Source organism: Heliangelus exortis, chromosome 1 (genome assembly GCF_036169615.1).
Source record: "Heliangelus exortis chromosome 1, bHelExo1.hap1, whole genome shotgun sequence".
Classification (NCBI taxonomy): Eukaryota; Metazoa; Chordata; class Aves; order Apodiformes; family Trochilidae; genus Heliangelus; species Heliangelus exortis.
The window spans coordinates 58,460,189-58,487,118 of record NC_092422.1 but is presented as its reverse complement, the minus strand read 5'-3'; the positions used below and the strand labels follow the sequence as shown (position 1 = coordinate 58,487,118).

Below are 26,930 nucleotides of genomic sequence, written 5' to 3'. Positions count from 1 at the left end.
GGCTTTGAACAACCTGATACCATGGCAGGGGGTTTGGAACTAGATGATCTTTAAGGTCACTTCCAACATCAGCCATTCTAGGATTCTATGATGCTATGAAAATTGTATGATTTTTTTCAGATAGTTGTAATAATGCTTTATTTTCAGTTTGAGTACTAGATGCCAGCAAATTTTATCCTATTTATAAGGATGGCAGTCATTTTCCAATTACAATGGGTTCTGTGTATTTTTGGACACAAAAAAATTCAGTATTTTACAACTCCAGGTATTACCATTTGGGTAAAATTAAGTTCTAAATTTCTCTTAAAGGTGATCAGTTTATAGCTCTTTTTTAACACACAAAAATATAAGTGTAAGGATGTTCACTGCACTGCTTCTCCCGAAGAAGCACATTTGTTGCTACACTGTGCTCTAGGGGATATTCTCTTTTAAGAGTGTGCAGAACAATCAAAGGAAGCAAATAGAAATTGCTAAGTCTGGGACCTAAAAGTAGGGATTTTCAGTTAAGTTATTCACTTTTCTTTCATTCAGAAGTTAGCTGAAACCACCACAGTCACACTAAAAAGCTAACTGATGACCTCTGGGGTAACACAGAGTTGTGCTGATCTAACACACTCATATGTCACTATAACTGCCCCGCAGAAGAGGAGATGAGACAGATTCAAATAAGGGAGTAACACAGACTGCTACCCATACAGCCTATGTGCTCTTTGGCATAAAATAACCTTGGTGTCTGGGAAGACAAATCTGTTATTAGATAAAGTAGATCGGAACACTTAATTTTTTTGGACACTGGCATCATATGAACAGATGAATAGAACAACCTTACCACTGCATTGCGTTCAACTCTGGAGCGTATTTGGTCAATTTTGCCTTCTTTAACTCTAGGAAATATGGAAGAATCTGCTCCCTTACAAAACAGAAATATATCACCTAAAAGAGACAGCATATGGAATTCAAAATGGCCAAACATGTCCTTCTTAAATAAATAAATAAATAAAAATTACTATTAATTCTTTAAGAATATTTATTTCAACATTTTTATAATGTTTGCATTCACGCCTGTCCCTGATACCCTTTTTTATAAAGAAAGGCACAGAGAGTGATTAATACTTAATTCTCTCATAATCTGAATTAGATTCAAGTGAAACAAAACCATGTAAGAAGAAACAGAATGTGACAGTCCTACCTGTTGAAGATTTAACAATTACACTCATTCGCCGTCTCACAGAATCAAAACTCAAAACCTCTAGTAATTCAAACCTGAAACAGAATCAGAATTATTTATAAACAACTCTGCTTTTCCAGATTCCTAAACTATGACTTTTAGCATACCAAATACAAAATACCTTTTAAAATGGAAAATTATGTTGAGTACTTGAATACAGAGCTAGTACTGAATGTAACAGGAGGTTACATGTAATAAATAGGGAAAGCCCCTAGCTCCTAATTCCTTAACTGTGGGGTTCATGCATTTCTGTCCAAGAGTCCCTGTGTGGTCAGCAGAGTACACATGCAGGAAGACACAGATACACAATAGCCTTAACCACAAGATATCTACAAAAGTGTAAGGAAACATTTTCAAAAATATGTACATCCCATTAAACAGCTGTTCTACTTAAAGCTTTGGAAATTTTACTCATATTAAGATGTACAAGACTTATTCTATATGCCAAAGGAAAATGACAAAAAAACCCCAATACCCATTTAAAATTTTATTTGAACCAGCGATAAATATTTATTCAATAGATATTACCTTTCTGGAAATTATACAGATTAGTTGTGATCAACAAATGGGGTACATAACCTTTTCTATTAAGAAAATATTGTTTGAACAAAGGAAAAATGAGGTCATGGCACCACACCGTTGTTGTTTTATTAATATTTTGTCATGCATATATTGTCAAATGAACAGACTAAGTGAAAATGTGGAGCTAAAGAGACTATTAAAATGATAAATATTAGTAGATAATTTATTTGTACCATTGAAAAATTTGTAGAATTTCTGAATTTTCTGAATTAAAACTTAATGTATAGGGGCAGAATGCTTTTTTAAATAAAGTAAAATCCCCTCATCAGCCTCTTTTTTTTATATTTTAAACCACTCACCTCTCTATCTCATTTTCCCGATTTAAGATCTCCATAACATTGTCCTTCAGCCTTAGGTAGGTGTATCCAAGTCTGTAAAATGAAACACACACATCAAGGGAATGAATACCACAGTTATACAATCACCCAGTTTAAGCATGTCCTAAGGATTTAAGACCAAGCTTGTCTGCAGAAACAAAAAGCCAAACCATTTTTATTTAGCTTATGAATTCGAATAATAACGACTGCATGTTAAAAAAAATCATCAGGTTTAGGTCATTTGGTGTTTGTTATTACGATTTTTGTGCTAAAAATAATTTTGAACTTTAGCTATTACATCTTTAGATAAAAAAGTATCATACCTAATTATGCACATACCTCTGTATTCCCTCAACTAAAGCAATTTCATCAGGTGATGATGAAATATAAATACAAGATCTTGAGAGCTGGTTTTTCTTCAATCCATCCACACTATCATCATCTTTTACTTGAACAGTGTGGCAAAGACAAAGAGCTCGGAAAAATAGCTCCTCTCTCTCCTAAAAAATGAAAGGAATGGTTGTAATTATATGGAACCCCCTTCAAGTACTCCCCTGAAAAGTTTTTGTTTGCAAGGTTATCAATGACACTGATTACTGCTGCTTATTATCAGATAAAGTCATTGTCACAGGCCACCTGCCCTTTAAGGGAAGCCAAGTCTTTTCCACTGGTGAACAGCTGCTAGTGCTACTACCTCTGCCATTCAAGTCAAGCTGCTGATGTCCAAAAAAGTCTTTGCATCTTTGCCTACTCTGTGTGCCTAGCTGGGGCTAAAGGTTGTTTGGTTTCTTTTTCTCTAATTTTGCTTACACTAACAACCTACATTAAATGTCACTCCAGATGTAACTTCAGGAATCCCAAGTCCAGACAGGGATGCAGCACCTGGAGCACAAGTGCTATAAGCTTCACAAATCCTAATTTCTTATGCAACTTGAACACATCTCAGAGACAAATAAAATAAAAGGACTTTTTGGTAGCTGGAGCCAACACCTTCTATAATGTTTCAGATTGTCTGGTAATGACAGGTTCTGACATAAGAAAGATTTTATTTTGTGGATCCTGGCTGCATTCTACCTGTAACTTTGGGTCTCAATCTTCTTCCATGCTACTCAGTGCATTTTGCCTGTTGTTGCAATTCCAAGATAAAAACACTTAGGAAACTGTCTGAGAGTACGACAAGGCTATCGAATTACACCAATATATTTTAAGATGCCTTGTTGTGCCATAGTGAGGGGTATGGCCAAAGTATGATTTGAGACAGTACTGACACATTTTAAAATATTCTGTCATTTGGCTAAGATTACCCTGCCCACTTAAACCCTGCTTGTCAGTTGACATGTGAAGTCTCCTTAACTTTCAACTAACTTTGCTTTAACTCAGCAAAAAAGCCACAGCACATACACGCTGTGTTAGCACATTTCTGATATGGATATATTAAGTCACATTTAAAAGTACTTTATTTTCATCATAACCCTTTCTTTGGCCACATCTTCACTCACTGATGACTAAATAAGTGTTTGCATAGAGCACTCATTTTCCCTTTTAAGGAGTTTCATACCTTCATTTCCCTGTAGTAGCTAATCTTAAATGAAAACCAGTTTCTTTAAGCTGCTAACCAGATGAAGTTCCATATTTTGGGGTTTTATTTAATTTTTATTTTGCAGCTGCAGTAAGTTTGAAAACTTCCTATTAAGCTTTAAATCTTACTCTCAACTAGGAAAAGAAAATGTTGATGTTCTGATGTATTTCCTGCAGTTATCTATTTTGATTAATGAAATTCTTGGATGCTGTATTTCTAATATACCTTCCATCAACACTGGTCAGTTTCTGTGTTTCACTGTAAAAAAAAAAGAACCACGGAAGAATCATCATACCTTTCCACTGCTTCCTGGAGAAGAATCAATCATATCAATGCCTGTACAGTCATGGAGAATTTGGCCATTGCAGATAACATGTGGTACATAAACGTTCCCTTCAATGCAACATTCTATGAATTCCATGTTGTTCTCAGTTAATGTTCCTGTTTTATCTGTGAAGACATACTCAATCTGCAAATGAGCAAAAATTAAAAACAGCAGGAATATGAAAAGAGATTTTCCAAGGTCTCTTAGCTATATTATTAGTGGGTTACGTCTTCCTTTAGAGATCCTTATACAGGTAAAGGAAGACAGCAATTTCCTTGGAAGTGATCTTCCAAGGAAATCAGAGCCCTGAAAGATTTTATCATACAAGAGTATCAGCAAAGCTCTTTTTTTGTCTCATAACACACATAAATAATGAGTTTAACCTACTTTCACTCTTCTCTCAAGTTCCTTTTGTTTTTTAATCCCTTTATTGCTGCAAGACAGACATTTATGGAAACAAAATGCACATACAACTCCATTTCTCATGGATCTTTACCCAATATACATATATACCTGGATTTGGATCAGTTACTGTCAGAAGAGTGTTCAGGGTAGTACTGGAATTCCCCACTACAGTTATCTTAGTTTAAATGAGGCCTCTGGGCTAATGGTCACATGCAGTTGTTATACACATGAGCATTGTTATTGCCCTGGAAACATTCCTTTTGTCTAAATACTGCATTTTTCATTAATTTTGTCATTTACAGTAAGCCCCAGAATTTAAGGATAACAACATCAAAAATAAAACCAAAGTCTGAACTACAATCCAGAACAACCAGATCGACACAAGCTCAAATTTGGATATTGGATATAGGCATTGTATACAGAGTCTGTGTATATATTTGGGTAATTAAGAGCATTATGTAGGGTTAGGAGTTAAAACACCAGAAGTAAGGCAACTATTTAGTATTTGTCAGATTGTTTATCAAACTTCACATTTATCAAGTGCATCAAACAAAATAAACAAGTTTTTACTCTAAGAGAAGTCATTCAATATGTGAACTTTCCTTCTAACATTTTTTTAACATTCACTATTCTAAAAAGGCAAGTTTTCAAATTTTCCAGTGTTTTATCTGTGGACTCAATAACTGTATACAACTTTTTTCAAAGTGAACAGGATTCTATGGATTTCTTTCATCTGAACTCCTATATTCAGTTTCATAATAAATTTATAGATACAAATGCTATCAATCACAAGCCTATTTTTCATTCAGTGTGCTGCTTTGGGATCAACACCCATTACATAAAACCAGGAATAAAGCAGCACTATGATGGTATTTGCTACAACAACAAATAAAGATTCACAATCAAAGCTTTCATTAGAAATATATTATCTTTTAAAAATGTAGAAGCAAAATTTGGTTTCTTGGATTGGTACTAATAATTCCAAGTACTGTTGAGGGTCACAGTCTAGGGATGGCACTTAAATTCAGTAGTTCTAAGTTAGTTTTTATAACAGGATCACAGAATGGTTGTGTTCGAAGGGCATCTTCAGAGGTCATCTGTCCACCCACCCTGCTGAAGCAGTTGCCCAGGACCATAGCAGGAGTTTGCCTGGGCAACTTAGACAGTAAAACAGTGTTTCCTGATGTTCAGACAGACCCTCATTATTGGTGGTGGTTGTGATAGACCACTGCCTCTGGTCCTGTCACTGGGCACCACTGAAATGAGCCTGGTTCCACCCTCCCTTTGGGTACTTATATACACTGATAAGATCCTCTCTGTAGCTTCCATTCTCCAGGCTGGAAAGCCCCAGCTCTCTTAGACTGTTTACATATGAAAAATGTTCCAGTCCCTTTATTATCTTTGTTGCCCTCCACTAGATTCCCTCCAGTATGCTTGTTATCTCTCATACTGGGGAGCCCAGAACTGGACACAGTACTCCAGGGTGGCCCCCTCTTAAGTGCAGAGCAGAGAAGGACAAATATAGCATTTGCCTTCTTTGCCATAAGGGAATGTTGCTGGCTTGTGTTCAGCTTGAGTGTCCAGCAGGACCCCTGGCTCCTTTTGTGCCAAACTGCTTTCCAGCTGGGTGGCCCCACAGCACACTGTGCTGTGTCATCCAGACCATTAATTATCAGAACTGGACCCAGTTCTGATAACTGACCCTGGTGCACATCGTTAGTTACTGGCCTCCCACTGCTGAACACCATCTTTTGGGCCTGTTCAGTTTTCTGTTCATTTCACACTCTGCTCATCCAGCCCAGAACTTCTCGGTTTATCTACAAGAAACCTATGGGAGACCCATAACAATATGATTTTATCCATACAGTTGTGTCCCTAAAAACTTAAATTACTATTTTGGCTGTACAAAAAGGCAATACACCTTCTTACTTATTTCTCTGAAAACCTATGAAAGCATTTTGTATACATAGTGATATGAAATATTTTCTCAAAAAATATTCAGGTGTACCTGTGTCAAGGTGATGAGTTTCTTACCACAGGACACTAAGCATAGGACTACTTTTGGAAAAAGAGGGTGACAATCATTTTACTGGATGAAACTTTTATCTGGAGATTTGGTGTCAGTCTAGCCACACAAAGGTTTTTGGGTTTTTTTCCATCTGACTTTCACTCTAAATTAGACTTTTACTCTAAAGAAGTTAGATGCTTATATAATCTGCCACCACAGTCAATGAAGAGGAATCATCACCTTCTAAAGTATTCATCCTTTATTAAGACAGTAATACTAACTGATTCCTGATTCTAGCTGATTCTAACTGATTCTAGCTGGCTAAGAAATCAGAATTTCTGTTTCTAAATATTTGAAGATCTCAATTTTTATTTTAAAAATAAGCAGCACTAAAGCAACTAACCAGCACTAGCCAGCACACTAAGATGCAAAAAAAAACCCCAACCTTGAAGTGAAACTTTTAAAATAAAAAAAACAGTTGAAAAAAAATTATCATTTGATGAAATTTACCTGTCCCAGCTCTTCATTGAGGTCAGAAGTATTCACCAGTGGTCCTTCACCTGTGTCCTCATCATACATTTCCTCATCCCATGTGAGGAAATAAGACCCAAGAAACTTCTGCATTTCCACAGTGACATACATGGATACAGGAATAATGTAGTTGAAAAGAACCATGAATGCAAGGAAGTCCGTAAAAGCTCGAAGAAACTGTGAGAGAAACAAGATAAAAATACTGATTTTTCTTGCAACACCAAAAACCAAAAGGCAACTGCATCCATTTGTAAATCATGTTCTTTAGTAACTTTTGAACAATAAGCAACACCTTTCACAGCTCACAGTTCAGCAAAAAATTTTATTTTAAAATTGTATTTTTCTTCAGAGATGTACAGTCCTGTAACACATAAAGGTTATCAAGCTCTAGACCAACTCAGGAGTGTGCCAAACACCTGCATGAGAGCAAGGAAAACAATAAAGTGTGCATTGTGAAACCACCAAAAAAATACCAGAAGACTACAGTAACCCTCTCAAGCATTACCAGATTATGTAACTTTCAGGGAGTGTTTAATGAATAAATAAAGATTTCCCTTCCTTCTCTCACTACAAGTAGAATGTGTGCACATAACTTTGTTCCATTTGTGGAGCACTTGTTGGAGGTAGAGTCAACCTGCTGAGCTGGTTCAGTGTCACTGGTGGAAATGAGAAATCCAGGACATGTCTGGCTAGCATCTGCTCAGCATGGGTTTAGGGTAAAGAAGGAAATTTGCCCCTATAGTGATTGGGAGGATTTAGTGAAATGATATTATGCTTTTTGTAGTGTGGGTTCAGTTTGTTACTTCACCTTGGTACCCTTTTTGGACTATGTCTCTGCTCTTGTTACCACAATAGCAACTCTTGCTTATTTCTAGTGCTCATGACAGCTACAGGGCTGTATGAGCCTCAGCTTTTGAGGGGTATTTTTACAGAGATTCCTACTCTCAAAAGAACAAACTCTTTTGCACATGCATCTGTTGTATGATCACCAGTAGTTTTTGTAGGGATTCCTTTCAGTCCTATATTTCTCTGCAAAAGGTAATTTCTTCAGTAATTCTCATCAACAATAGGATTCTACAAAAGACTTTTCAGGAGGCTTTTTCTAATAAACAGATATTTTCTCATCAACTAAATTTACACAAACAACTGAACTGCAAAAAATTAACATACAAGATTTCTACATATATACTGTCAGATATATATATATAACATATATACTGTTAGCAAAACAAGCAACAGTTTATGATCAGCTGTATATACTTAAGTAGTATTATTATGAATTAACTTTTCAGTGGAACTTCTTCTGTATTTTAATTTATTTCCATACCACATGTCTCTTCCTTTCTGACTCTGTTTTCTGGTTATACCACGGCTCATCACGAAATGCTTCACTCTGCCAGATATACTTCAGGACAGTATTTATTAGTGCTTTACTGATGAGAATGCAGAGGTATACAATAAGGAATACATTCATTGATCTGGAAAAAAAAAAAGAAAAAAAGAAAAGAAGAAAAAAGAAAAAGAAGAAAAAAAAAAGAATTCTATAAACACATAAAGTACAAAATTTATTAAAATACTTGCACTTCATCCTAACATTTGCTCCAAGTCTAACAGTGACATGATGTTAAATAACTTCTTTACAGTGTTTTCCCGATGAAGAAAATGAAAGAAAAATCCCAATGAAGAAAAATCAAGGACCTTTTTCTACTTAAAATCTTAACTGTTATGCAAAATATGTGTGACATATTACCAAACCTAGTATATTGGTGAAAACAACAGTACAGATGCAATCAGAACAGAGTACTTGTATCTGAAGAGCTTTTAATGTTATTTCCCTGAAGCAATATAAGAACACCCACATAAGCACTTTTATAGAAATACAGTATATTTTGCTATGTTGCTGTAATAGTTTTAAGTCTTCCTAGGCAGATCTGAAAAAAGAAAGGACAGGAAATCATTTAAAATTATATTGACATCAGTGACAGCCATGAACTAAAAGCCATGGGCTATACACATCAGTACCAACAGAAACAGAAACAGACAGATCATCATTGCTCAGTCGCTGTGTAGAAGCTGTGGTCAGCTTCCCAGTACATCTTGCCTTGATCAATGCCATCTATTTTTCTTCACAAGGTTGGACACCTTACACAGAGCTGATGATTTCATATAGCAGAGTAGGACTAGAAAACAATCCTCTCTGTTTTAAAAAAGTAAGCAACCAATGTCAGCTCATCCCTTGAGGATAGCAGTGTCTTCCTTTTCTATCATATGTGCCTACATGGAACTTTTAAATTTAGCTAAACCATAGAAAACCTGCCACAGACAGGCTTATTGTTTTGAGCCAAAGTGAAGTGTATCAAAATAGTTATTTTTACTGAATTCAAGACTTAATTGCAATGAAAAGGAATGTTTGGATATTGAAGCACATAATCTCAGAAAACTGTCTGTAGGTATACTCTAATGAGTGAAAGAAAAGTCTTCTGGAACAGCAAAACACATCACATCCTAAAAAGGTAAGCATTACATTAAGGTGCCTTCTTTTTTCATATTTAGCATTGAAGAAAAATTCAGTATTTAGAGCTTCATTTATATGGTGTTATACATGATCCCTTTTTTAATTAATAAATTATATACCAGAAAAGCATATTTTAAATCCCCGTACTTCTTTTTTTTCATTTAAATCAAAGGAATATATTTTTTTTAAAATCCTCTTTCATTCATTGTTATTTTCCACCCACAAAATAAATATTGGAAATTTTACTTTTCCACAGCAGATCGCTTCTGTGATTTTGACTGGTAATTTAATGCCATCTTCGTTTCCATGCCAGTGTAGATAGCAACACCTGAAATTAGATAACTTGTTTTACTAAAGATTGTACAGAAAAATAACTTAGTAAAAGCACAAGAGAGTATTATACTTTGTTGTTTCTTTAATTCTCTGCAGTCTGAAGAAAAAGTACAAAGAGTTGGATGATACTCATGAAGTAGAAATGGCTTTAATTCTCAGTGAGAAATTGTAAGCAGCGTTTATGTCCCATCCCAGAGTCAAAGTTCCCAGTTGTTAACATGTTGCTATGTATCAAAGCCAAACCAAAGCTGGGTTTTTAATAAATCCCCTTCTGTTTTTAAGTTCTTTTTTTGGCTTTAATTTTAGATTCTAACTCATACATTGTAAAAGGAAATCCAAACATATCTAAACTACAGGATAGCTCCAAGAAGAATAAAAGGCAACCACTGGTGCTGCTTACTTTAAAAAAATGTAATAATAATTCATGAAAACAGTGATCTTTTGATATTACCAATTTCCTGTTGATAACACAGATTGAGAGACTAAACTTCTAAAAGAAGCTGTAAACAAGAGAGCAGATGTAAAGTACTTATTAAGCCAGCACACATGTACACTGCTAAAATAAAATAATTTAGAATATGGATTGTGTTGAGGTAATGGCAAATACTGCATGCATTAGGTAGACCACAAACAACCACTCACATTAGGAACGTGTCTACCCAACACACAAGTTTACAAAAATATCAAAACTATCCTCTAAAATTTACAGAATTGCTTATTACAAACTAATTATATTAGCTCACCTATTTTATATTACAATTAAAGGCAAAGAGAGCAAGTTTAAATTAATATCTACTTTTTACACACTTTTTGAAGAGAAAGTTGCAAGATTTTGGTATTTTAGGCTATGTAGTTCATGGCTACCTATGATCATTCTTGGGAGTACAAACATTTTGTATGATAGAGGATGACTTGGATCCTGGTTCCTTTTGTCATTAGCAACGAGTGGGTTGCTACTACTACTCCCTTGGCATTCTTGAAGAATGAAGAAAACCCATCTCAGTACATGCACATGCTTCCTACATCTGCTAAAATATTCAGATTTTTCCATGAAACAAAGACAATTTATACAAAATACACTGCCCAAACCAGGACAAAGCCTAAGTTTGATCAGGAACTGTTGTTTTTTGGGGTGGTTTTTTTTTCTTTCTTTTCTTTTTTTTTTTTTTTTGTTTGTTTCTTTGTTTTTTGTTTATTTGTTTGTTTGTTTGTTTTTTGGGGTTTTGTTTTTGGTTTTTTTTTTGGGCAGTCATCTTAATTTCTGCTTGGGATACCTGTTCTGAGAAATGAACAAAACCAAATTTTTTGACAGGCTCATTAACTGCTTTTGGACAACAAGATTCATTCACACTATTTGGTCAAAAGCCAAATGTTTACATGAAGATAATGAGTCATCTTCACTGTTTCTTGAGGAGTAAACTACAAAATCCTCCTCCTAAAAACCTCTGTAGTCTTCGTACATTATTAATAAAAACTGTACTGCAATTACAGCAAAAATAAACTCTATTAAAAATTTGTAAATCAAATGATCTAACAAAAATCATATGCTCAGTAGTAACTTTAGAGTTGTAACCTTCTTTCACATTTGCTTATAACTTCAGGGTCCGTTTATAGAATCAATAGAAATACTTACCAAAGATTTTTTCTGTGTTTTTTAAAGTGGCTCCTCTAAGAAGCAGATTTTCAGATCCTAAAGGCCTGTAGTATTACAAAATACAAACATTTATATAGAAACAGTAGACCTTAGAGGAAGCCACATGAAACAGGAAATCAGTTTTACTTTAGCATTTTTATTTTGTGTAAAAAAAATTACTAGGCAATATGAAAAGCTTTTATGTGAAAATATAAAATACATATATAGATGCCTAATTTCCCAATTCAAGTCTTAACCCAATGAATCTGCAAACCATGTACATAGGTTTCACATGTACACATAGGTCCCATCATTCTAATTATAAGGTGTTTATTTTTAAAAATACCAATTCAAGTTTTGTTTTTGGTTTTTTTTTTTTTTGGTTTATATAAACTATAGTGTCCTGTATGTTAGAATTACTTACAAAGGAAAGCACACTTTTCTATTTTATTTTAAGTATAAATGACATACAAGGTATGAAACAAATACTTACTGTATACATTTCAAAGTATAAAGGCAATTTATTGACTACAGGACTAAATGTAATAATTTTTATGCAGTTTAAGATAATATTTTTGAGCATTATATAAAACACAAATCACCATGAGTGCAGAACCAAGGACTGCTTTCTAGAGAGAACATCCAGAATTGTCATATTCTACTTATACAGCAATGGAAAAGAAACAAAAAGTTCAGAATTTTTCATTATTATTGAAAGTATACTCCTAAAAATGTTTAAATTAGTAGAAATGCTGGATTTTCCCTACCTTGCAATAGGCTCATTCCTATCATGGTAAACATTTATTCGACCAACAAATCTGCAAGAGAAATAAATGAGTAGTTTAGCAGCACTGATAATTTGTGTATGCTAATTTCTGCATGTCCCAGTATTACAGTTTTTTAAATGTACACTACAAGGACCTGTCATTCTTGTTATACAGATGTCTGTACACCACACATACATTTTAAAAAACCAAATTACTCTCACTTTCAAAACCTTTAAAAAGTGTATGGAAGGATAGACTGATCTGAGAACAATTTGATATAAGGTGTTTACTACAACGAGCAAACAGCTTCCAATTAAACATGCTCTGAATATCCAGGAAGTGAAGAAGAATATAGAGATAGATATGGGTATACTTAAAAGCCATAGATACAAAAATACACAGATCAATAATTCAGTGTAAAATTTGTGTACTGAAATATAGAAAAGGTTATAAAATTATGAAAGAATTTTCTAATAAGAAAAGAAATCCTATTCTCTAAGCTACCTGAGGTAAATAGTAGCATGCTTACTATCCTCTATAATATAAGTCTACAGCCAAGTTAAAAACAAACAAAAAAAAAGCTAATAGGTAATTTTCCCTTGGAATATGTCTAAGTACAGTTTATCTACATTTGCTGGGGTGACCCCAGACTAAGCACACACCAACCTTTCACTCACATCCCCATTGTAGGACAAGGGAGAGAACTGGAAGAGCATAAGTGAAGGCAAAAAAACCCAAGGAGTTGAAAGACACCCTCTGACCACATCCCATAAATATACTGATGCTCAGCCAGTGTCCAAAGAATAGCTACTTTGAAAAGACTACACAGCCCCCCAGTTTTATGAAGATGACATTATACAGCCAGAATATCACTCTGGCCAACTCAAGTCAGCTATCCTGGCTGTGTCTGCCCCAAGCTTCTTGCTCACCCCAAACCCACTGAGTGAGAAACAGAAACAGAAAAAGCCTTGAAACAGAGCAGCAATAACTAAAACACTGGAATGTTATCAACACTGCTTCAGTCACAAATCAAAACCACTACACCATGTGTGCTCCTATGAAGAAAATTAACCCAATTCCAGACAGACTCAGTTACCTGTATTTGCAATGCCACTGTCTAAGCAGGTAACCCCAAAACAAAAGGGATTATCTGGGCATTAGCATTCTGGATGGCAGAGAAAACTGTGGGGAGTTGGTTGGTCTGTTATCCTGGCAGGGAACCACTCAGGCTCAAAAGAAGTGGCAACCTGTCTGCTGAGAGAACATACAGGACAGCAGAACCACATCTACAGACACTGTACAGTTTTTTATGAAGCACCATAATATAAAATGACTATGTGCCTTGGGAAAGAAAGATTCACTGTTGTGGTTCGTTGAGAAGTAAAATGTCAAGTAAAAATTGGCAGAGATAGTAGCTGTCTACAAATAAGAGTTCTCGTTCATGCATCAACAGCTGTCCTAGTGAATTCCACTGTGTATACTGGAATGGGCTTCAAATATCCAAATGTACCCTTCATAACCCATGTATTTAAAAAAGGCTTAGGTCATTCATGGAATTTGTTTTCTAAAGAATCTGTTCTCTTCCAGTGTTCCACAGCAGTTCCTTGGTCACCGAGATCATGGAAAAGAGCTCCACACCTCAGAAATAAGCAATTTTTTCTGTGCAACTTCCAACAGTATGTGTCCACAAAAGATTGCATTTTTATTTGTTGCCATACTGTTTCTGTGTATTATTTCAGTTGTTTTTACTGTGGCTGGAAAAACAAGAGTTTCCCAATAGTACAGATTTGTCTTTGACAATTCAGAAAGAAACCTCAAAAGAGGCTTCTAAAGATTTAATATGAAGTTTAGTACTTTTGGAAAACATTGAGTACTGTATAACTTCAAGCATTGCTAAAAGGTTTTTCTTCTGGATGCTTAGTTTTTAAATGTCTTGCTAGTCATAATGGCTTCATCCTATCATTAGCTAATAACACAAAGCAGTGTTGGTCACCAGTGATAACAGACATAAATCCAACTTTCAAATTGTTTGATAATTTCAGAATTTTTTGTCTGACTTCTTGTGAGATCTTATTAATTGCCCTTTTTCTTTTTTAACTTGTAAGGTGGCTGATTAAGAGCCCACACCAGGAGTAGAAGCATTTTTAATTTTCTTGCTGTTCACTTGCTTTTGCATTATTAATGTCTTCAATCTACAGCTTCTTTGGAGAAGAGGAGGCTGAGAGGAGACCTTATCACTCTTCAACTACCTCAAAGGAGGTTGGAGCGAGGAGGGAGACAGCCTCTTCTCCTTGGTGGTGTGTGACAGGACCAAAGGAAATGGATGCAAGCTATGAGAAGGGAGGTTTGGGCTGGATATTAGGAAAAGTTTTTTCACTGAAAGGGTTGTCAAACATCGGAATAGTCTGCCCAGGGCAGTGGTGGAGTCACCATCCCTGGAGGTATTTAAACAGCGTGTGGACCTGGTCCTTAGGGACATGGTTTAGTGGTGAGCTTACAGTGGTGGTCAAAGGTTGGACTGGATGATCTTGAAGGTGTCTTCCAAAGACATTCTGTGTATCTTTTTAAGTTACTTGATCATTTTGTGAGGGTTACTTTAGTTAGAACTAGGTAATATTATCTGTAAATCCACATAAGCAGGCAGTCAAACTATGTTCCTCCACAATAAGCTGAAAGCAAGATGAGTGACAGTGCCACTGGCATCTTTTAGACACCCTATCTTCCAACAGAGTTCCCTCATGAACTGTGACATGGGACTCCCTGACATATAGACTGAGTAAGGGTGCCAGTGTCAAGACATATTATTTATTAGTAAAGCTTAATTTTTTTATCTTTCAGATTAAAAAAAAAGTTCTAAAATTTTTGCCACACAGCCCAACAGATCACCATCCAAAGAGGTGCACATCTCTTTGAAGACAGCCAGTCAGGAGCAGACCACTGAATTACCTTCAGGAAAGAAGCACAGATGAAAGACTAACCTGACTTCAAGCTCACCCTGGGGCCACCCGAAATAGTCAGGTGCAGCCAGTACCCTTTCATTAGGATACTCTTCCATATTATTGTTAGGGTACCTTAAAAGAAACAAGCAAGAGCTATTTTCTTACTTATAAAGGTCAGGCTGAGGTTGTTCACATTCAATGGTAGCATGTAGTGCATCTATTTCTTGTTCATTGTGAAATGCTTTTGTATCTTGAACAGCATAGTAAGTCTGAAAATAAATGAAAACGTGTAAATAAAATAAAAATGGGTGGACAGATACAGGAGACATGAATCTGCATGAATTTTAGTTCAGCATGAAACAGATACACTATCTTTTGCATAAGAGCTCATAGTTCAAAAATGCACTTTTAAATGGTCCTAATTGGGTATCTTCTTACATTATATGCAAGTACCTTGAAGTGTACTCACAAATCAGGTCAGTGTGAAAGCATTTAAGCATGAAAATGTTTGTGCATTATCTCTGTAATCTGCATAACTATAATGGACACAGATAAAACCTCAAATAAATACATTTTTTAGCTTTACATAAATATTAATACTTCAAGAGAAATTAAGTTAACTGGTAGAAATATAAGTTGTACAAGTTAGCATATCTGCTCACTCATATAAACAGTCATATTGTGACCTGTGTGAAAATTAATGCAAAAAAAGAAGAAAATATAAAGCATTTTATTACTTTGTGACTGGATTCACCATCCAAACTAGCTGTTGTAACAAAACATGTTCCATCTCCTCTACTACTTGACAGAAATATTAAGTCACACGGGAATGTTTCATCTTCTTTTACCATTACAATATCTCCAACCTAGGGGGGAAAAAAATTAAAAAATAAAATCATTCATTTGGCAGCCCAAATTTCCGATTTCAAAATCGAAACTTTGGTTCACTCAAATATCTTGAAAAGTCAGCATTTTTTTTTACACCAGGATTTTACCACAGGATTAAAGTGTTACAGAAGTGTTCCTGAGAACTGAATTACACCTTGTGGAATGACTGAGGACTCATTCGGGAAAACCTTTTGTACACACAGTCTTAACTTTTGCAACATTATTTGAGAGATAGAAAAACAACCTTTTTATACATTCTTACAGGTCATCTTTTACAAAGGAATATATAAAAAAAATAACAAATGGAAAAGATACCATATATTTTAAGAATATTAGAGTTTCAATTAAGAATCCCATCATAATACGTAATTTTTGTAATTCTTCATGTAGCTCAACATCTGTTCAACATACTTTTATGCCATAATTCATTATAATAGGATGCAGCTTAAACACAGTTCTCATGCTATACTTTTAAAGCTAATTTCCAATATCCTTAGCAGTTGGCAGAAGTCACTTAATTGTAGTGAAGTAAATTATAGTTAAGTAAAACATCCTGATAGCATTCAGCAATAGTAACATCAAAAAATTGTGACAGCTAGGTTTTACTAAAAATTATTGAAGAACTAGGATGATGATAAAACTTGTAGATGTGATAAAGACTTTTTTTAATGAATAGCATTGAAAAGTTGCAGACTGTACATTTGGCATAGGAGAATGCAAGTTGCTGAGCAGACCTGCAACAATCGGGTATGAAAATTAATAGAAACCTCAGCAAAAGATTTTCTGTCTTTTGTGTAAACAATGATATTTTTTGAAAAAACACTACTTCTAGTGCAGCAGCATGGTTTACTATTCAGTAGATCCTTACGGTTTACTAATTTTCAGCCTCTGAACAAAAGTCAGAGACTAAATAAATCAGCATCATGACTGACTACTTTTTTCTACAGGGGAAAAACTAACAAATGCACAAACAAACAACCACAAAAAACCCCACTTCCAACCAATAATAAAAAGTTTCAGACTGTTCAAATTTAGGAAGATTCATTTCCTCACGTATTTCTTTGTGATTAAATTACTTCTCACGTATCATTCTGTGGATCCAGGGAAGTGAAGGTAGGTAGGGGTAGGTTTGGAACTGGAAGCAGTGAATGCCCCTGCTGGAGCCAGTAAAAACAATAAAAAGCTTTCAACTTGAAGAGCAGTGGAGCCTGACAGACCAGAGTACAGCTCAAGTTGCCTAATTGTTCCAAGAAGTGTCTTCATGAGAATCTGCCTTTTGCCACAAAATCATTAATTGTGATAGTGACATGATAAATTATAATAAAGCCTCAAAGTGAGAACTACATCAAAATCAGACAGAACACTGTTATGGAATTATCTTGTTGTCCTGGTTTGGGCCAGGATGGAGGTGATTTTCTGTCTTGTACTTTTGCTTTTAGCTAAGTCTCTTGTAAGTAGTTGCACTTGCTGAAATTAACAGCAAGTTTCTCAGACAGTGTGTGTTTCTAGGACTGATAACACTTGATGTTTATAGTTACTGCTAGAGACTGGTATGCAGAGCCAAGGACACTGCTCAGCCTGAAGAAAACATAAAGAGGTCCCACCTGCATCCCTCCTTTGGGGAGGAACGGACAAGATAGATGCCAGAATTGACCAAACAGAGTATTCCATCCCATATACGTCATCCTCAGTATAAATTTGAGGGATCACGAGGGCCAAGCCAGATTTCCTGCTTCCAGCTTCCGGCTGCCTGCCTTTCCTGCTTCCCTTCCTTCACCCCGGCATCCTGGAAGGATCCCATCCGTTTGCCTGCCTGTGCTCCTGATCCGTGCCAGCCCTTATCTGTGTGTTCCTGCCTCCAGTTCCCAACTGCTGCTGACTCCAGGAGTCCAGTCTGGACTTTCCCAGAGCTGCCCTGCAGCCTCAGTGGTGACGTGAGAGCTATTGGGGGAAAGGGGGGAGGAATGTGGTATCCATTTTCTTGTATATTTGTATATATTTATTAATTTTTCCTATTTATCATTACTGTTTCATTAAAGTTGTGTAGTTTAGTTTCCAACCCATAAGTCTCTCTCCCTTATTCTCTCTCCTTTCTTATAAGGGAGGAGAGAGAGATTAATAGAGAGCGTCTGTTACTCGGTTTAATTGCCGGGCCAGTGTTAAACCGTGACACTTGTATAAATTCTTAGGAGACAGAAAGTCAACCTATTGCCATAACAAACTGTAAGAACAGTGTAACTTTTTTACTAGCTCTCTTTACCATTAAAAACAATGTTAATTTAATTATCAACGTAGTCACTCTACAGATGAAATAAAAGGAAAAAGCAAAATTCCTCAGAACATTGAATCTGGCCTGGCCAGAAAGTCAAGAGGCAAGTTTAGTGAGCAAACCCCTCTTGACAGTGAAGAATCACTACAGCAACAAGCATGAACAAAAACACCCACTGTGTCTGGGCGTTTTAAAGTTGCCACTGAAAGCATTTACACATCAGAAAGTGACTTTTAAGTGAAACTCACAAAGACAAAAGTCCTCTTGCCTTTGATTTTCACAGCTGAGAGTGTTGAATAATCCTTATTACTTACTAACTCATCTAGCAAGATTCTCTCTGTAAGCCACAGAATACACATCACCTGCAAGCCAGGAGCAATCTATAATACAACAGTCTATTAAAACAGAATTTAAGGATCTAAATAATTCACAACAGAAAAAAAGGCACAAGTAAGAGAAAACCCAAAAGAATAAAAAATACTAGCAAAGATCATCTTAGTAAAATTTAAAAGGTCTTCTGACAACATTTGCCACTGTGCCCATTAAAGGTACAAAGAATTGAGCCAGGCTCTTTTCAGTGGTGCCCAGTGACAGCACCAGAGGCAAAGGGCACAACCTGAAGCACAGGAGAGTCCATCTCTTTTTCAACGTGAAGGGGAATGTGCACTGGTACAGGCTGACCAGAGAGGTTGTGGAGTCTCCATCCATGGAGATTTTAAAATCCTGCCCAGACAGAGCCCTGAGCAATCAGCTCTTGGTGGCCCTGCTTGAATAGGGCAGTTGGATCAGGTGATCATCAGAGATGCCTGCCAACCTCAAATAGTCTCTGATTCTGTGAAAAAGAAACCTCATATTTTAGCAGTTTCTTTTCTTTAATCAACTGCCCACAGCCTTTAGGTGCAGGGGGGTGCCTTGAAACAGTCTAGTCTGTTTTCTTAACCTCTACTCTGTAATAGAGGTAAGAGAGTTTTACTCATTTATCCATACATTTAGATTACCTTTCCACATAAATATTTCCCATTCCTGTATCTCCTATCATTTAGTTGCTCAAAATACAGTCCCTGAAAGGCTAAGAATAGAAAGCAATGGGGAAAATATGGGCAACATAATAATGGAACAAAAATTCCAGTTATGTGGTGCACAGCAGAAAGGTTGTGAACACTGCAGAAGCATTTATGCCCAAACAAGGTAGAGCAGAATAAGAAAATTTCAAATATCTATCAGCGATAGATATTTTCAGAATGCTAAAAATAAAATAACGATGTAAAGTTAATCTCTGCACACAAACAAAAAAGGTAGCAGAAATTATTTTCTGAAAATAACTTTCAAAATACCAGGAAGAGAATGTAGCAGGCTTGAGAAGCTCAATGAAGAGGTCGTGAATTGATGGGTGATGAAGGAAGTATTCTTAATGTGTTGTGTATGTGTGCATGTCTGTTTTAGACATAGGACAAACTGGTAGGACTGACCATCATAATCAGGCCTATGTGAATTATTAATGTGCATAACAACACGGGACCAAAAATGTAGAAAAAAGAACAATCATGAGGAAAATTCCAAGTTAAAAAATGGAAAGTGATAGGAACAGTTATGAGTGGACTCAACAAAGCAGAGATAAAGCAGAAACATGTCTTGCTTCCAAAAATACTTTATTCAGAGGCATTAAATTAAAATTTGGCATATTACAGGTGTAATCTCCATTAAATGTAATATATGCTACACCACCACGACAATTCTTTTTGTAGGATTTGTTTTCTAAGGAGTGTGAAGTAAAGTCTAACTCTGAAAATCTTTAAAGGCATAGTTACTTACTCTTAATTTTCGGCTTTGCTTTCTAACCAGTTTACCATGTTGAATGAAATGAACAGGGCATTGGTTTATTGCATTGTCAGCTTTGTGTCGAAGCCAATCTTCATAACCCTACAAAACAGTGAAATGGAATGACACAGTAATGCACATTCGGCTATAAAGACTCAGAACAGCTCTAGCTTGCAACAAAATTTTTAAAATTATCCTTGATCAAGACAAGGAAAGAAATTGAAAATATTCTCACTAGAAAAAGTGAAATTGTGATACATATCAGTAATACAGTCATGTTGGACATATATGAAAAACAGCATTTTCCATTAAAATTAGTCAGCAAAATTTTATCTTTTAACCAAGATATTTTGATGAACACAGATGTTTACAATGTGTGCAACAATTTCTGGTCTTGAAGCAATCATCTTCTTGCTCATACTCCACTGAATCTTGAGTAAGTGACAATAACTTCAGGAGCCCAGATTTTTGGAAACTGCTCTCTGTGACCATGGTGAGATGGCACCGTAGATGCAGAAGAGTGTTGAAAGCACCAAATGCAAAAAGTACCTCTTTTAAACTCACTTGCTAGTTCAAATTTGATTGATGAATAATTTTGCTAATTTTGCACCAGATCAGATACCTTCTGTCTCCTGCAGCTGGCCTGAAACTTAAGGGACTCGAGCACAGATCCTATGAGGAGAGGCTGAGGGAGCTGGGGCTGTTCAGCCTGGAGGAGGCTCAGGGGAGACCTCATCACTCTCTACAACTCCCTGAAAGGAGGGGGTAGCCAGGGGGGGGTTGGTCTCTTTTCCCAGGCAACTCTCAGCAAGACAAGAGGGCACGGTCTCAAGTTGTGCCAGGGGAGGTTTAGGTTGGACATTAGAAAGAATTTCTTTACAGAGAGGGTGATCAGACATTGGAATGGGCTGCCCAGGGAAGTGGTGGATTCTCCATCCCTGGAGATATTTAAAAAGAGACTGGATGTGGCACTCAGTGCCATGGTCTGGTAACTGCAGCGGTAGTGGATCAAGGGTTGGACTTGATGATCTCTGAGGTCCCTTCCAACCCGGCTGATTCTATGATTCTATGATTCACACAGCCAAGAAATTAAGTTCTGGCTAAATCAGCAGAAGAGCAACCATGAGCTCATTTCTGATTAATTCCTGAACCAGAGGAAATATGTAATATCAGAAACTCTGATAAAACACAGATCTGATTGCAATATTCCTGTATGAATTAAAACATTCCGTATCTAAGATTCCACTGTTTTCAGTAAGATTTCATCTATACTTCATTGTTCATGCCAACTGTAGCACTGCAGGGTTAGCAGAGCAGGTGAAAAACTACATTAACCTTCTCATTTTGGTAATGCTAACTTGAAAGTGAGATGACAACCTGTATGATTTCATAGATGTATTAAGTAATTCTGGTTTGACAGACCACTGAACAGATTCTGTTAGGAACTTTTGTACTTGATAATTTGGCAAAAATTAATTTCTAAGTACTTGAATTTTATGGATTAATTTTATATTAAAATGAGAGAACAGAGTAATGTACATTAATGTGTAGAACTCTAATGTGTAGAAAGCAGAGCATCTATCATTACAAACTGGGGATTATAATCAACACATACAGAAGACTGGAACCAAACCATTTTTTATTATCTGTTCAAACAGTAAAGACATAAGAAATCACAGAGGTAAGAGTAGATTTATCTTTGGAGCATTTGTAGTTCTGACAGTTTAGATTTTCAGTCATTATGGAAAAATATAATAGGATGTGGATGGCTATTTAGAAACAAGTAAAAAACCAACTAAAGCCTACGTATGCTGAGTTAACACAAGAATGTAAACAATTCCTTGGAACACAAGGATATAAAAAAATATTAAATAATTTAGAAAGCTTGTCTTGATTTGGTGAGAAAATCATCATACAGTAACTAATTCTGCTTCAACTGCAGAAACTAAACCAAAATTACTGTTATCAAAATTCATCACAATCATGCATTACACATTGCCCTAAGACAGTCTAACACAAGAAAATCAAAATGCAAAACAAATGATATTACTACTTACCTGTTTGATAGATGTTACAGTGATGACAAATAAAAGTGGAAGTCCACTTGTAACTGGACTAGTAGGTGTATCAATAATTAACTGCAACAAAAGAAAGAAATATTCTCTGGTTATATAATTGTAAATGTGAGAAGTCAATTTTTCAAGTAAGATGTTTCAAGTAATCATTTCACAAGTGTGCTAGAAAGCTCCAAGGAACTTTTTAATTAAAAAGACTGATACTTTAATGCAATTTTAAGAATATATTATATACCACTAAAACTTGAAAAATAGCTACAGCTGTGATAAGGTACAATACTGTGTTTACATCTCAGTAACATTCACAGGTTAATGCCTTGTAAAAATATTTGCTTGCAAGAGTTTAAGTACTAGACTGGAAAGCTGCTGCTTTGGAGGCAAAATTACTGAGCAGAGTTGGAAATCAGCATGGTGCTATTTTTGTGTTGTACAATGCAGTTGTTTTTATGCATGCAAGGAGTAAATCCTGAAATACTGAGCTGAGGCTTCTGCAATTGTCAACAACAAGGCAGAATTCAGAAAGGGAGTTGAAATGATAAAAAAATACTGAAATCTGTGTAGCTTTTCTTTCTACAGAATCAGGTGTGCAAAGCAATACAGTTTTTCACTAAACTTAGTAAGATTTTTATTAACACATTTAAGTGCTTGTGAAAGGTTTGTAATGAAGATACCTAGAAAGGAACAAAATACTTATTTGCAATAATAATTACAAAACTAAGTATTTTGTACTAACACAGAGAAATTAGCTATTCTTCTGAATTGCTCAACTATAAAAACTAGCTTTATATAAAGCTACCATTGCATAAAGTATCTGTATTTCAGTTTCTCTCTACGGGATTTTCCATTTGGAAAATTTCTGATTATGCAAAATTCTATTATAAAAACTCAGTATTTAGTAAAACTAACAAAAACTATAATCAGCATAATACACAGCAAACATTTTTTTGATCAGGACACATGTTTATTACATAATAAAAATAAAAGTGAGCTTCATTCTTTTAAATTTTATCAAGAGATATCTTGCCATCAAACCAGTGACTGCATCAATTTCTCTTTAGATTCATTTACAATCTGGAAATGAAATAACTCTTTTCACATCATCATTGTAATAAGCTATCCAGGGTCAACCATTTACTACACCCAATTACCAAAATCAGTACATTTTTTAAACTTTTTCAACTCCTACACTTTTAGGAAGAGTCCAGAAATGTATTGAAATATGAGGATAGCTTACCTGAACAAGGAAAATGATGAGGAAATAAAAATTAGCTATTCTTCTGAATTGCTCAAATAAATTTTTTGGTACAAAGTTCCAAAACGTGTACTGAAAACAAGTAGACAGTTTATTAGTGTTTGTGAGAGAAGCATCATTTACATTCTACACATTCACAATTCAAGATGAAACTAAACAGGAAGCAGGAATATTTTTGTTACTTTGTCTAATAATTTACTGATATGGAAACTTAAATTGGCAGTCATGTATTCCTGGAATCACATCAATGCAACAATCTTGGTACTAGGGATAAAAATAATTATAGACTAGCATTCAGAGTGCTATTTCAGTGCTACTTTCAGAGATTTAGTTAAAGAGCAGTTTATTTAAAGCCATTAGCAGATTTTGGAAACATCTCAGTCATTTCAAACAGCACTTTTAATTCACTTACATTTCATAACATGACTTGTGGTAGGTAGGTGGCATGCTGAGAGCTAACTGTACAGTCATAGCAAGTTGACCAAATATAAGTTGTCAGCCTCTCTTTTGCTTATTGCCTTGGTCATAAGCACAGTCCTCAAAATAAACCATAGCAATGAATAAGGCTTAATGGCTGCATTTTTCACTACTAATCATACAAATTATCTAAAGTTTTTTTTAAAACTTACTTAAGAAACAGTATAATAAAGTGCAAACAAAACATACAAAAACTTCAAAAGAAAAAATAATATAAAAGTGAGACAAATGATCTTACATCATTTAGCTTATTTTACACAGCTCTGTAGCTCCAAAAAAAAAGTTGCAAGGATTGCTTATTGAAATACATGTAAAAATGTCAGCTAAAACCATGTGAAAGGTACCAAAATGGTTTGAGAAAACCAACAGTGTACAATTTTTATCCAAATTATCATCATGATACCTAACAACAACTCCAATGTAAACTTCATTTCAAAGGAGATGAGCTAAAAAAGCTTCTCCTAATTTATTTGCTCTGCTACAAATGTGCCTTGTCTCTTCTTGGCAGATTGCATTACTTGCTGATATGCAAATTATGCTATGAATTCTACAGCTTCCAAATTCAGAACTGAAAGCAAAGGCAGCCAGAGCTCTAGAAGCAAAATATCTCCATTATATCTGCAGATGAAAATGATCCTTAAGAAGCATGCCTTAGTTGTACATGGAGCCCTTGTTATGTAATTTTTTTATTTGTTGAAGCTAAACCCTGGACACACATAAGACATTAGAATGAAATGTTCTATCATGGGTCAAAAATCAGTATGTATTCTATATATGCCCTAAGTAAACACTCACCCTGCTTAATAGCTACCTCAATATAAATTGCCTATTAGCAAGCCAAAACTCAGGCAGGCACACATGCAACAGCTGGGAAGCCCAAGCACTCTTGTTTTGCAATCAGCATACTTTTCATAAGACTAGAATTATGTTTGCACTGCCCACTACCTAGCAACTTATCTTGGAATACTGAAAGAGAACTGGTTAGGCTTTATTATCTTTCCTTGCACAATAGTCTTCATCATTCAAAGTTGCTGTTGTGATATATGACAACATAAAATTCTATGATATTTTTATTTTTTCATCATTAACTTTGATTATCAGGCAAATTATCTGTTTCTGAGTCTTACACATTTACTGATTATGAATCTGTCTGCTTAAAAGAATAAAGGAATAGAGCTTTCAGTTAAAAAACTTCTGTTTACTTTTTTTTAGCCCTTTTCATAACTCTTCCACCAAGTTGAAGTGGTTTTTTGACCACTAAAAGTTTGATGACTTATATAAGCTCCCCAAATCACCATTCGTAAAATAGAAACAATCTCTCATGCATTAAGTTCCTGTTTAAATCTCCTAGAGTGTTATTTGACTAAATATGTGGTGACAGCATATTGTTTTCAGATTAAATACATAAAGACATCCAAATGAGGAAGTCAAGAAAATTAGTTGAAACAACGATCTCTGAGAAGGTTGAATGTTCATCTTTATCCTATGGTTCTCCTCACATTCCACCCTCAGATTGCTCTTTTCCCTGTCAAGCAGCAGTCTGCCACACTACTTGAGCTTTGGTCAGAAACTCTCCTGCATGAGCAAATGTGAAAAACCTGTGAGCAGATCTCTTATGATCTGAGAGGTGTTACTTAAACAGCCACTTCTTTAACACAGAGAACTTTTTAAAACTTTGGTTTCAAACAACCTGACAGCCTTTTAGTACTTGGTGTGTCTGAAATGCAGTAAAATAAAGTACATGTTTATTCCACCCATTCTTCTTTAAAGAAGCAACAATTTTTGAAGGTATTTAGGAAAGAACCAACAGACCACTAAGATGTGTAGAGAGACCTCCCTCTGTCCCAGCCATCACTAGCTCAGAGCACTGTCTATAAATGGATGATTAAAAGTCTCTGCTCCACCTAAACAATCTTGCATCCTCATTGCCAATACCATGTCACTTCCAGCTCCAACACTTCTTTGTTAGAACCACTTCCTTAAATTAAAAAAATATAAAACAGGGTATTTTTTGAAACACTGTCTTTGGACATTTGGTATCTATATGCCAGAATTTTGGCTCACATTTCAAGCTTCTCTTTCCATCATAAGAGTCAGGTATTTTCTTAAGTGAAAGGAGAGTTTCTTAAGTAATCACTTGACATTAAAAGCTGGAGCTGTAAGAAAAAAGCACTCCACATTGCACCACTGAGTTCTGTCAACACCTCAGTTTCTTACAGCTTATTTGTTTAAAATAGTCACCATTTCTCTTCTCGCTTGCTCTGATTTCACTCCTTTCCCTCAACTTTTCCACTGTAAACACTTAAAATTATTCTGTCAAAAATATCTACTATCTTGTGTCGTGGTCTGTAGACATCTCATCCCTTCTCCAAAACAGAGTCTATCTTGAGGGCAACAAATTCAGGGAAGAACAGATAAAAGCTGAATAATAATCTTGCAGTCACTTCTAAGTTTTTCAATGTTTTTTCTTTTAACAGACTAAGACACATAGACAAAACTTTAGCACATCCATACTAACTTCAATATTCTTAATATACAGATTTTTGTAGTACCTATCCATTACCAAGAGACAATATGTTCTTAAAGCTGCCAGCTTACACAGCTGGATGTATATGGATGCATATATATACACGTGAAACATTTCATAGATAATACTTCATATATTATTACGTTACTAAAACAACCCAAGAATTACATATATTACAAATCAATAGCTATTTTAAATACTAAGTTGTGAGTGAAAAGTATGGCTTGTCTACCTCACAGGAAGTTTGTAGCAGAACTGCTCTTTGATGTATTAAATCAGTCTCAACTCTAACTTCTTCATACAAAAAACTTCCGACTTCTTTGCTTATGTATGTGTCAGTAAAACTAGAAAAGCAACACCTATGAAAGTTTGAAATGCACTTTGCAATGTTTAGAACAATTTGGAATGAAAGTAGAAATACATAATTAACTAGTTTAGCAAAAGTACTGACATATGCACCAT

At 35.4% G+C, this 26,930-nt stretch overlaps 1 protein-coding gene across 15 annotated transcripts in view; it reads right to left on the bottom strand.

Moving 5' to 3' along the window:
- ATP11A (ATPase phospholipid transporting 11A) overlaps nucleotides 1-26,930 on the bottom strand; it is a 122,419-nt gene that overhangs the window by 29,553 nt on the left and 65,936 nt on the right. For 14 of the 15 annotated variants that reach the window (XR_011725849.1, XR_011725851.1, XR_011725850.1 and 11 more), the window contains exons 3-17: nucleotides 23,447-23,536; nucleotides 22,195-22,275; nucleotides 20,132-20,239; nucleotides 15,900-16,028; nucleotides 15,328-15,431; nucleotides 12,224-12,274; nucleotides 11,457-11,521; nucleotides 9,737-9,818; nucleotides 8,303-8,453; nucleotides 6,955-7,152; nucleotides 4,002-4,175; nucleotides 2,467-2,627; nucleotides 2,110-2,181; nucleotides 1,190-1,263; nucleotides 830-933 (exon numbers count right to left, since the gene is read on the bottom strand). Coding sequence is in view for 9 of the 15 variants with exons in the window: in XM_071743879.1 (XP_071599980.1) it covers nucleotides 830-933; nucleotides 1,190-1,263; nucleotides 2,110-2,181; nucleotides 2,467-2,627; nucleotides 4,002-4,175; nucleotides 6,955-7,152; nucleotides 8,303-8,453; nucleotides 9,737-9,818; nucleotides 11,457-11,521; nucleotides 12,224-12,274; nucleotides 15,328-15,431; nucleotides 15,900-16,028; nucleotides 20,132-20,239; nucleotides 22,195-22,275; nucleotides 23,447-23,536 (1,644 nt within the window). In the remaining 6 variants the exon portion in view is untranslated. Of the gene's footprint in view, nucleotides 1-829; nucleotides 934-1,189; nucleotides 1,264-2,109; nucleotides 2,182-2,466; nucleotides 2,628-4,001; nucleotides 4,176-6,954; nucleotides 7,153-8,302; nucleotides 8,454-9,736; nucleotides 9,819-11,456; nucleotides 11,522-12,223; nucleotides 12,275-15,327; nucleotides 15,432-15,899; nucleotides 16,029-20,131; nucleotides 20,240-22,194; nucleotides 22,276-23,446; nucleotides 23,537-23,876; nucleotides 23,993-26,930 lie in introns of those variants that run through there. The other variant, XM_071743970.1, reaches the window with a different exon arrangement.